The sequence below is a fragment of the Cucurbita pepo genome, chromosome 15 (assembly GCF_057944985.1).
Source record: "Cucurbita pepo subsp. pepo isolate OVF chromosome 15, ASM5794498v1, whole genome shotgun sequence".
In the NCBI taxonomy this organism is placed as follows: Eukaryota; Viridiplantae; Streptophyta; class Magnoliopsida; order Cucurbitales; family Cucurbitaceae; genus Cucurbita; species Cucurbita pepo.
Genome location: NC_141812.1, coordinates 4,593,575 through 4,606,638, shown reverse-complemented (window position 1 = coordinate 4,606,638; position 13,064 = coordinate 4,593,575). Strand labels below are relative to the sequence as shown.

General features: G+C 35.0%; 1 protein-coding gene across 1 annotated transcript; it reads right to left on the bottom strand.

The window, feature by feature from the left end:
• Positions 1-1,192: 1,192 nt before the first annotated feature.
• LOC147789189 (ABC transporter C family member 2-like) lies at positions 1,193-8,531 on the bottom strand. The gene is made up of 10 exons (XM_087118180.1): positions 8,335-8,531; positions 7,622-7,720; positions 7,385-7,537; positions 6,558-6,937; positions 5,916-6,096; positions 5,506-5,829; positions 2,303-3,059; positions 2,107-2,228; positions 1,789-2,034; positions 1,193-1,694 (listed from the first exon to the last, which is right to left on the bottom strand). Exons 1-10 carry the CDS (start codon positions 8,428-8,430, stop codon positions 1,566-1,568), a joined length of 2,487 nt encoding a protein of 828 aa, XP_086974306.1. The 5' UTR covers positions 8,431-8,531; the 3' UTR covers positions 1,193-1,565.
• Positions 8,532-13,064: the final 4,533 nt, after the last annotated feature.

The following is a 13,064-nucleotide window of genomic DNA, read 5'->3' as shown; positions in this document are numbered from 1 at the left end:
GCATTGGATAGTGGCCGCTTTGTCTCATTTTCACCTACATCAAAAAGTGGCATTGGTGTTTAGATCTTTCTCTTATTCGACGAGTTGGGGTTATGTTCTTCCCTTTAAATGTCAATGGGATGTGAGCTTAAGTCAAGTAGCAAGGTGTCACGATCATGTTTGTCCAAGGGGTGTTGCTTACGGTCGCGTGTCAGATGTTCCAATGATGCTTGTCCAAAACGTATTGGACACGACCGCATGCCTGTTTCAAGCTCCTTTACTTACTTTTATGTTAGATGGACATTTACTTTTCTTGTTGTGTTAGTACGGGGGCAAGGGCATGACCTGTCAACAAAATCATGTCTACACCCTCCAGGGTTAAAATGCTCCAAAATGTATTATAGGGTGATGAAACTAGTCGTCAATTCTTCCTACCCGGGTTATATACTATAAAAGTTGTAGTTATTGCTTATTTGCTTTTAGTTTATTACATTGCTTTCTTCAACAACAACACCAAAAAAAAAAAAAAAAAAAAATACTTTCTTTCAAACATGACCAAGGCTCAATCAAACGCCCGAATTGTCTACGACTTACAATTTTCATACTGCTGACTTGTTCATTGGGTTAGAATAAGTGTCGCAAAATCGCTATCCTGCTCCACAAGAATGTGATTGTGATAAGTGGTATTAGAGCCAAATTGGCTCATTGAATCGTAGTACACAAATATGTCTATTGCAAAACAATTGGGCAAGTCTCAGGCTAATCAATGAGTAGTGACGTAAGTTGTTCCTACAAGCAGGATACTTACTAGGTATATTTATAAATTCGCTCCACAAGAATGTGATTGTGATAAGTGGTATTAGAGCCAAATTGGCTCATTGAATCGTAGTACACAAATATGTCTATTGCAAAACAATTGGGCAAGTCTCAGGCTAATCAATGAGTAGTGACGTAAGTTGTTCCTACAAGCAGGATACTTACTAGGTATATTTATAAATTCACCCCGTTTTGTTTTCTTTTTCAAGTGTTCGTAGGTTACAGGACAAGGTGGAGAAGCATTCGAGAGGTATGCAGTCAGAGAGAGAGCCATTGTGAAACTTCAGTCTTTCTTTCCATTGTTCAGTCTTGCCTATTTCATTCTTTAGTTGTATCCAAATCCATTTTTCCTTATCTTGTAATTTTATTTTAATAATTTAATTTTAATTTTACTGCATTTATTTTATTTTATTTTTTTTAATTGTGCAACAACTTACCTAGAATAACTACTTAATGTGTTGTGATGTTCAAAGCCTTAGTTTTCCTTCCGCTTCTAGCTAAAATTCTCTCAAACTTCTTAATTAGGACTTAAATTGAATCAAAACTGGAAAACGGATTAAAACAAATAGAAAACATACTACAATCACCCTTCTTCAATGATCGTCTTGGTGTTCAACTTCATTTTCCTCGCGATTTCTAACTCAATTCAACTCAAATCCGAAGCTCAACTTGTACATCAATGTCACAAATCTCTATAAAAATGATGTATTAGTGCAAGAATGCGATGATTTCACAACAATTTAATAGCCAGCATCAAGTAACAATGTTGTCTATCCAGCTGGTTCAAGAACTAAGGTACGTAAGTATTGGGCATTGGCAGCTCCTGTACTCCGAACCATCTTTGAGAAAGCGCTTTGTTCATTTGATAACAGTTGTTTGGGAGTGTTATACTCCAAAACCTGAAGAGAATGAGGTAATATCACAGGCTTGAATCAGAATGCAAAATCAAAGCAGCTCTTTATAATTTAAAATGTATTAGCACACCAACATTACCTGACCAGCTTCAAGTACAAGCATCCGATCACAATCTATGATGGTATTCAATCTGTGTGCAATAATAAGCATTGAACAAGATTTGAACTCTTCCCTTATAGTTTTCTGAATTAAAGCATCAGTTCGAACATCAACAGCCGCAGTTGCTTCATCAAGAACCATAATTTTCGTCCTACGAAGAAGCGCTCGGGCAAGGCTTAGCAGTTGCCTCTGTCCAATGCTAAAGTTCTCCCCGGACTCCGAAACCTATAAACAATAAATCTGTTGTTTTTCCTATAACCAAACACATATATATTTCACACTGTTCAAGCAACGTACCTCGGCGTCCAGGCCAAACGTACTCCTCCTTATGAAATCCTTTAAATGTACCCTCTCCAAAACTTCCCAAAGATCAGCATCACTATGATTGTTGAATGGATCTAGATTAAACCGTACAGTTCCTACACAAAGTAAGAGAGGATTAACAAAGTAGAAAGTGGCACTCTAATATTTTGGACAATTATAGATCGTTTACCTGAAAAAAGAACGGGTGACTGTGGTATAATCCCAAGGACTTTTCTTAAATCTAATAGCCCGAACATTGCAACATCGAAACCATCTATCAATATTTTCCCCCTTTCCAGTTCAACGATACGAAATAAGGCGTTTAACATGCTTGATTTTCCTGCACCAGTTCGTCCCACTATTCCAACCTTTTCAAACGAAAAAATTGTGAAAGATAGACCATGCAACACTGTTGGGAGCTCAGGCCTGTATCTTAAGACAACATCCTCAAATTTTATAACTCCCAAATTAGGCCACCAAGGAGGGGGGCGATTGGTGTCAATAATTGATGGAGCTTCTAAAGGTAAATCTATGTACGCCCCAACACGCTCGACGGAGTTCAAACTGTTCTCAGCCGCACTTCCGAGCCTTAGTACACCTCTAAGCAAAGAGGTAATATTTAAAGCATAGCTAAGTAAAACACCCATGGTGGATGCAAATGCCTGCTGCTTTTCTGCCCTGCCATTCTGCATCACAGCAAAGGTTGTTGTAAGCCATATCATAAGACTACCCATGGTTTCTAAACGGACTCCAAGCCATCGATTGCCACTCATGTTTACGAGCGTAAATCTAATATTATTGTCCATGGATTTCCCATTAATCTCAGCCATTCTATCATAAGCTTTATATGCACGAATAGTTGAAATGCCATTTAAAGCTTCAGTAAATTGTGCATAAACAGGAGATCTACTTATGGAGTCTAGACGCTTTACTTCTCGAGCTGTGCTCTGTACGGAAAAAGAAAGAAAGCAAGAAGTTAATCCTTGATTATATATCCATAATTGAAACCTTAAAATATGCTATATTGTTATACCTAAAAAAAAGAAAGCAAGAAACAAACTTTTCAATTCATACATAAAATGGGGCAAAAAAGTGAATGGAGAGGGAAAAGAGAGACGAGAACCAATAGAGCTAAAAGCTAGAACCTTTTATGAGTTAGTATCCAAGCAGGGAATGGATGATATTCCGCAACTTGACAATGTTGAAGGAATGACCTTAGTTATATCTGTGTAAACCTCATCCTTAATTATATATGTATTGTTACCTTAATATCTAAGCTTCTAGCATATACCTGAGAGAACAATGGATCTGGCATTGGAGTTGGAGTTCATGGTTCCGTTAATAACTTTGCGGTAGTAGGGATGGACTCATAATTAGAATCGGTACTAAGCGTGAACTCAATAACTGGTTCTGTGGGTTGGTTATTTAGTGTCTAGGGGTTTAATAGTTTCCTAAGGACCTTCCCCAATCTCTATGTTCTCCTACTGAAGAGAGGCCTTAGAGAAGAACGGTTTATGCTCTGTGAAAATCACATTAATTAAAGTGTTAAGACTTTTTAGATGTAGGAATGTAATATTTGTACCACTTTGTGGTCGAAGAATATCATAGAAAGACACATTTCATTGCTTTTGGTTCAAGTTTACCTCATTGAGTGTTGTGAACATGAACAAAGGCAGTGCACTCAAATATGTGGGGTATGAGACGATTGATGTTCGAAAGTAAGAACGAAATTAGTTGAGGAATTCTATTGGGCTTAATTATTCAGGACACGAGATGGGAAACAATTAATCACGTAAGTTGCAATAAGAACTGCCTCTCCCTAGTAAGTTTTTGGCATGTTTCCATGAAAAAGCAATGCTCGAGTAGTGTTTAAAAGGTGTTCATTTTTCCTTTCGGCCTCTCAATTTTGCTGAGGTGTAATAACGCACGAAGAATCATGGATAATGCCTTGAGATAAAAAAAATACGAGGATAAGGTTTGATTGAAATAATCTCTAGCATTGTCAATTCAAAATGTTTTGATTTTGATTCCAAATTGGGTCGGAATGATCGAGCGGAAGGTAGACATCTAATTTTTGTTTGGAAAGGAATAACCATGTGACTCGAGTACAATAATGTAAAAAACGAAAGAGCATCATCACAAATACATGAAACAGTTGAGGGTCTCCATATATCACTATGAATCAAAGGTAAAAGGAGTAGAATGAGAAAAGATATACGAGTATATCAGGCAAATTCATAAGTATCACACTGAAAATCAAAGGCTTGGAGTCTGTGAAACAAATTTGGAAACATAATTCTCAAATCTCAAATGAGGATGTCGCATGTGAAAATGATATTAACCAAAACACATCTTTATTTGAGGAACTAAGAAATGACACAGGTGCAAGGATGATTGTTCCCTTAGGTTACTATGTCATTCAATTCCTTAGCAATTCCAATCGTACATTTCGAGCTTTGGTCTTGAAAACACAACATGACAAGGAGAAAATAACATTATATTAGTTCTCATGGGTAGACTTTTGTATAGAAAGGTGACTATTAGGTAATTTTGGAACGTGTAAGATGCTTTCAATGAAAGGGTATTAGGTAATTTTGGAACGTGTAAGACGCTTTCAATGAAAGGGTTTCAAAACCAGAGTTTATCCAAGAGCCAACTTGACACATCTCAAAAGGGTTAATACAAAAAGTGGAAGTTCGATACAAATGCTAATGCTAATGTTGCGGCCTTCCTACTATGAATACTCTTTAACGTGATCATTGATTGTTGTACAATGCTAATGCATTACTGGTTGGTAACTACGAAGGCTTTGAATGAAACTTGGCCACGGTGGAAGAACGGTAGCTATGAAGGCTCTGAATAAATTTGGTCAAGGTGGAAGTCTGATAACTATGAAGGTTACGCTAATTAATAAGACCTCCCATAATAGAATGACTCCGATACAAGCCTTTGATACTAGATAACAAAGGTACATGCATGTTTTATACAATTATTAAATTTCCAAGAGGTACATGCATGTTTTATAATACAGAAAGACTAACTAAATCCTTAGATACTAGATAACAATAAATCTAAATTTGGGAGGTATTCCCTTATTTAATGAGATTACACAAATATTACCTAAATCACGACCATTCCTTCAACAGTAAGTTTAACAAATTGTCTTTTTTGAAAGACCTTTACTTAAACATATAGCCATTTTTTGTATCGTCGAAAGATAAGTTACGCGTAATACACTTAATATTCTCGTTCACAATAGCGAGACAGCCTTATTACTACAATAGACCAGCATAGGTTTGTTTTGAAACAATTTCAATTTGAAGTATCTTGTTAACATTTAATCTAAACTAATGCTTTTGTAAAAGTAACAAAAGAATAAGGATTTTTAGTTACCTGGTAGTATAAATAGGCCGCATAAAACAATAACAGAAGAGGAAGGATTGCCCACAATGATAAAGTGCTCATGAACCCTATCAAGATGAATGTAGAAAGGAGTTGTGAAATTTGCCCCAAGAACATGTTGAAAAACGAGGCAACACTCCTGTCAATGTCACTAAGATCCTTTGAAAATCGATTGATTATCCTCCCAAGTGGATTGGTGTTGAAGAATACCATTGGAGCTTTTAAAATAGAAGTAAGCATTAGATCATGCAACCTTTTGGCTGCATACAGGCTTGATATGATCAGCCAATAAGAATTCAACAGTGTCACCACTACCTGACATCAAAAGTTATTTTTTGCTTGAGCTACATCAAAAGTTAATAATGTAGTATGCACAAATTATTAGTTGATTGTACTCATACCTGACCAAATGACAGGCCCGCGTATATCGTGTTGTAGTACAATGTTTCACTAGGATCGATATTGCCTTCGTCCGACCATTTGCTTAACCATAGGCTTCTAAATATTCGAAGAGTTTCTGATAGAACATAGCATAAGAGGAGTACAATAACCACCCATAGGCCTCCTAATGCATTCTTGTATCTTAAAAGAACCAAAACAACTTGTTCAGGATCATCAACCCAATAGGAGTAAACTAGATTCTAAAACATTCAAATGTATCTTTCTTGGCTATGCTTTAAACCAAAAGGGATGTCACCCTCCTCTTAAGAAATTTTACGAATAACCATTGACCTTGTGAAGCTTAAACTTCACGACCTTGAGGTAGTATAGATTGGAACCCAGAGTGACGAGAACAAAAGCCCTACGCAACGCTTCCTTAGTTGAAATAAAGAAAATTATAACTCGATCCTTACGAAGAGTGTACTCCACTTGACCCTTCTATACAAAATCCTATTATCACTACCAACAAAAGACCGCCTAGTCTATACAAGAAGAAAGAAGAATATCTTTGGAAAACTAAAACATATATATATATACACACACACATATTTTAGAAACAAACACAAAATTGGATAATGAGATTCGTGGTAAAAAGTTCTTACCGCACTAAAACGTTCCAATTGACGACACCTGTTTCTCTTTCTTCCTGTTTAATAAGAACAGATTTTTGTGCTTTGCGATTTTTTGAAGGATTAGCATCCTTTTTAAAATCATTTACCATCACATCAGCAGGAAATTCAGATGATTTTTTAGTATCATTGGTTTCACCATCTTCCTTTTCCTCTTCCAATTTACCTGCACTTTCCATTAACCTTGTGAACAACTCGCCATTTTCATAAAGTTCCTCATATGTCCCTTCCTCCTTCACCACACCTTCATGAACAAGGATAATTCTGTCAACTTGGGAGAGAAAATGCAGTTGGTTGGTCACAAGAACTCTCGTTTTCCCTCTTAGTTCTTTCCTAATGCATTTTTCAAAAACCTGTTGATCGTTGGATGACTACATGAGAATAGTACCAAAAAACTCAAACAAGGAAAACATGAAACTGAAGAATATTAAGATTGCTGACCTTAACACAGATTACCATGGTCACAAAAATAGCACTAAGAAAATAAGTTATTCAACATTTGAGAATTCTATTAACATAGCTTGATACCATGTTAGGAATAACGACTCTCCACAATGGTATGATATTGTCCACTTTGAGCATAAGCTCTCATGGCTTTGTTTTTAGGCTTCCCCAAAAGACCTCATACCAATGAAGATGTATTTCTTACTTATAAACCCATGATCATTCCCTAAATTAGCCAATGTGGGACTCCCTCCCAATCCAGACATATAGGCGGTCAAAATAATCCCATTTTTCACCTAACCATGTACTTCAAAAATTAAAATCAAGGAAAAATAATCTCATAGCGGGATATCTACCTCTCTAGCCACATGAGCATCAAGAGCACTCAAGGGATCATCAAAAATGTACACATCAGAATTGGAGTACACGGCCCTAGCCAAGGAAACTCTTTGCTTCTGTCCACCACTAATATTCACTCCTCTTTCCCCAATTTCAGTCAGATCACCACCCTAGCAGTGAACCAAAAGAAAAAAGCTCACTGCAGAATTTTAAACATAATTATCATCAAGGACCCGTGCAACAAAAATACTTACGGGAAGTAAATCAAAGTCATGCTGTAACGCAGTTACGTCTATTGTCTTCTCGTATCTGGCAGAATCAAAGACACCACCAAATATTATATTATCACGTGCCTGCAAATCAAATCAAATTTGACATCCATAAATACAACAATGCTTCAAAATCAATAATCTTAGAAATTTGGGTGGAGGATTTCGACTTAGGCATCTCCAAAGCTTTGCAATGGTGATTCCTTTATGCATTATTCAATCATTTTCTCCATTTTAAATGTAACTTTTTCAGATTTGGTGCTGGACAAAGCTACAAAGAACGATTTCATTGGGATTTCAGCAAAAGATCCCAATTGGAGGGAATGGTCTCAAATAGGAAGCATAGAGAGTGCAGCTCTCAACAATCAACTATCAGTTTTTTCCTGGATCTAGTGACGAAAAAGCCTTTGGTACATAGAATCTAACTTATGGAGGTTGTTGTTGAGAATAAAACTGAGTAACAGATGGAATATTAATGAGTAGAAACAAGTATGGATGGAGATGAATTGTTATAAGGTTCACAGGAGGAGACAACTATGTAAACAAGAAAATCATCATCTTTCTATTTATGCTTCCTCTGATTCTCACTCAAAGGTGAAAAAAAAGTAGGAAGAGTCTTCAAAGAACGAGACATTATGAAAACTAGAGTATCTATTAATACTAGGATAACAACACTGATTCCCTTTATGCCAACTTACTGTAGCATTATAAATCCATGCAACTTGTGGAACATAAGCAACACTTCCCCGAATAATAACACTAGAATCTGCAACTGGAGGAAGTTCTCCAAGCATGGCTGATATTAGGGATGTCTTTCCCTCCCCTGTACTTCCAACAACTGCGACCAAGCTACCAACTGGTATGTCCAAATTGATGTTTGATAGCGTGGGCTTCTCGGCCTAGTTAAAAAATAATAGATGACCAAGATGAACAATTGAACCATTGGAAAGCAATGCAAAATAAATTAATAAATAAATAAACAAATAATGTTGAAATGAAAAACTGCCTCTAGAATTTTATCGGAGAAAAGAATCTCCAATTCAATCAAAACTGCCTGCATGGAACTAAGACATTTTAAAGACAAGCTTCTATCGATGTGTTATGTTACCAGCTCAACTAAGATAAGATTTAGAGAGATGAGACCTTTGACTATAAAGGAAGTAATAACATTCCCCTGTTTCTACTGTTAATAAGTGTGCTTATAAAGGTATTTGTTAGATAGGGCATCAATATCCAAGTATCGTGGTTATCCTTTTGGTCTTATTGTGAAGCTCATTTTTGTACCGTTAGCTTTGAGACTTCTTTTGTTAAGCTATGTTTTTGTATGTTTCCTTAGGTTGCACGTCTAAATTGTATTGCTTGCATGTGCTTTTGTAATGCAGAAAAGCTAATTAAATCCCTAGATACCGCGTAACAATAAATATGAAAAAATCCCTAGATACTATGTAACAAAAAATCTAAATAAATATCCCGTGCTACATAACAATAAATCTAAATAAATCTCTAAATACAAGGTAACGGTAGAAATAATTAGGGAGGTCAATTACTTCCCTTATTTAATGGTATTTCACAAACATCTCCTAACTTGAGACTAGAAATTACACAAATATTCTTTAAATCATGGTCATTCTTTCAACACCCTCTCAAGCTGAGGAATACATGTCTATTCCCAGCATGGGTACTCGATAATAATACAGATAAAGTAGGGAGCCGTTTATTTAACTTATTTAATGGGATGAGAAATATATTTTCTAAGTTAAGCCTAGAAATTATACAAATAATCTTAAACTCAAGGTCATTCCTTCCCTTCAACAGAAGGTTCTTTATTGAGTTACATTATCTTAAATTTAAATTTAATTCATTAAAACTATGTCTGTATGCCTACCCAAATACATGTACATGTCCAAGGAGGATTGTAAATTGTGGGTTCAACATCCTAGACATGTACATGTCTATCCTAACAACCTGATCACAAAATACCAAACATGTCCAAGTCAATTCATATCAGGATGGTATATATGTATGTTGTTTTTAAAACTTTTTACTGATTTCTCTCTCTTTTCTTTTTTACATGAATTAGGACCTAATTATGATATTTGTAGTGATTTAAGCTTGAGGAATGGGTAAAACCGAGCATGTAAATAGTCAATTCGATTTTTTTTTTTTTTTAAACATTACTGGTAGGAATTGACTTGGGCATGTTTGATATTTTGTGATCAGATTGTTAGGATAGAAATATACATGTCTAGGAAGTTAAATCACAATTTAGGATCCTCCTTTGGTCGAATTAGCGTGATAGGACAAACCAACTATTATTCATGTCTTTATTGAACTGAGCTGCTCAATTCATGTCTTAACGTTTATTTCTACACTCCAAAACAACGGGTAAGACTTGATCAACACGTATAAACAAGGTCTCAACAAACAACTTAAGGCTATGTACCAGAAAACTCTACCTTAATTCTTCCAGCCATAGCGAGTAAAATTGTTCTATCATGGCTCGAGGGCGAAAGCTAGTCCAACTTTAGCACTCATATCAACCGCTTGGATGTCTACATCTGCAGATACGGTGAAGAATGATTTTGGACGACACTCGTGCTGGATAAGAGCACTGGCCCTGCCAAAGTTGTTCACTCGAGCCTTCACCGTGGTCAGTGGATCAAGTGAATGCTGGGTGCCAACAGTGATGGTACTCTAAAAAAAGCAGGGTAGCTTCCATAAAGTCTTTGTGATATCATTTTGTCACAAAATCCCACTTTTGGACTCGGGGGGTGTTTTGTAATTGAACCATCGAGGTCGGTGCAAATGAGAATGTGTACTCAAGTTATTTGGCTTCATTGGAAGCTGTTATAGCTGGCCACTTGTCAACATTTTCTCCTTCACAAGACTCGCATTGGATAGTGGCTGCTTTGTCTCTTTTTCACCTGCATCAAAAGTGGCATTGGTGTTTAGATCTTTCTCTTATTCGACGATTTGGGGTTATGTTCTTCCCTTTAGATGTCAATGGGTTGAACTTGTAAGAGTCCCGCTGACCTCTCGGTTGGAAATGAACGTTTAACTAGCGCGCCGAAAGTATTAGAATCGTTCTTGATCCTACTTAGAATTAAACAAAACAAAATGTTAAACAAACTACATTGAAGAAATATGGAGAAAGTTCTCGCAGATCTTTAATCTACTTGCTCCAACTTCTCCAATAGTTGAATCTCCACCGTAAAGTATTCATCGCTAGGAATCGAACACAAAGTCAAGGCTTGTGGTTGCTTCTTGAAAGAAAATCTGCAAGGATGGGAGAAGGAGACTTTTAGAGAGAATACTGGGGAAACATGGGATACTTTTTGGGTCAACCCAAGGGTCTTCTCTACCGCTATTTGAGGATATTTACCAAATAATATATTTGAATATCTAACATGGTAGGATATAACATCTTTTCCCAATCATATTTAAATGTCATAAGATATTCTAATATATATTTAACTAATTTAAATCTCGTTCAAATTTCAAATATATATTTTCATTCAATTATCTATATACATGGATTATTTTAACATTTAGTATATCAAAAGCAATAAATATATTTTTCTCCCATTTGAACCCATTAACTTAAATGTATTTTTCTTTCTTTATATTTAATATATCTAATATAATATATTTAACTTGGAGTGTTTAAATTGCAATTTAATATATCTAATATATTAAATTGCAATTTAAACACTCCAAGTTAAATATATTTTTTCTCTTTCTTGTATTTAATGATCTGATATGTTAAATATCAATTTGAACACTTCAAATTAAATACTTTTTCTTCTTTCAAATTTTTCTTCAACTAAATCGATCCTTTTCGTGTTACTATGAGCTGGCAAAGGAACCTTATGACCGTATTGATTATAAGCTGCAATGATGTAAAACTAATTAAATATATTCCTTAATTAATCAACTTTGTTCATTAACTATAGGCCACTCCATTGTAGACCTAGAGTTGCACGCTTATATAGTGTACAACAAGTTTTGACCATTGATATAATCGTTACAAGCTATCACGAGTTGTTCGCAATGTCTTATGCCTTAAGTGCCATAACTCTCTCATGAACAATTTACTTATGATCAAACCATAAACCAAGTCCTTCCAGGGTCGGTGAGAGAGTGTGACTCCATTGTTCAAGTCCCGAAATAAGCACTTAAGGGAACTACTCGTCTACTTATTCTATATCGGAAAGAGTGAATTTCATCTCGTGAAATTATGTTCCCAGCTCCCTGTTTGGTCAAGTTCCCAAAACAGTAGACATATTAAATTTGCTATAAAAGCCATTCTCAACTCCCATGGGATTGAGATTGAGTCGCATATGGTCAACCTGTAAAATATTAATTTTCTCGATTAATGAATTTGTGAAGCGAGATAAAAAAATTTCGTGGTCCAATCTTATACAAACTCTTTGCAGTATAAGATACACCCACTCACATGTGTCAACATGAACGATTTAAATATAATCGTTTGTAACAATTACAGACAGAGTCGTATCAATCATGTTATCAGGATAAGAGACCAAACCTTATCGACATACGATAGACCCTTTAGGTTATTCTTAAACATGATTCTCTTGTATGTCAATCACATGTTGTTTAAGATTACATCAATGATCTAGGACTTTTCATACCATGGATAATGTTAAATTTTAAATAAAATAATCAAATATATTATTAAAATTAAACAATTAATTACAAGGCTTTATGGCATGAATCTCAATACTCTCCATGTCCAAGATATTCTGACATTGTCCCACTTTTTTGTTGGCTTTTTGGCCGTTGATCTCACTTTAATTAATTTCAATTAATTAATTGATGTTTTGATGATAACAAACTACTTTTTAATTATTAACTATTTTCAGTATTTTGAACTGTCCACAGGATATGGTGGTCGGGAATAACGATTTCAACGACTTTTCAATTACTCAAATCAGAGCTAAAACGAAGAAATTACAATCGAGACAACATACCCAACGTGATGATGTGTCAGCAAAATCAAAATGATGGACAAATCAAAATATATCAAAGTATGACATTTATAATTTTGGGAGAGTAACAAATGGTGGAGTTTATTATTTTTTTTTTCTTCTTATTATTATATTTTTAAATAAAGTTATTTTTACAAAATATAAATTTGAATCTAACCGTTACTCACATCGATTTTTATTATTATTATATTATTATATTTATAATAAATTTTGAATTTCATTTGACCGTTACTCACATAACTTATTATTATTATTATTATATTATATTACTATTATATTAAAAATTTTAAATAAATGAATTTAGAAAATTTTCTTATTTATTTACTTTTAATCTCCACCTTTCATTATTCCTAACACAATCCAAAGGTCAACATTCAATCCTACATTTTGCCACTTTTCTCCTCTATATAAACTCATCT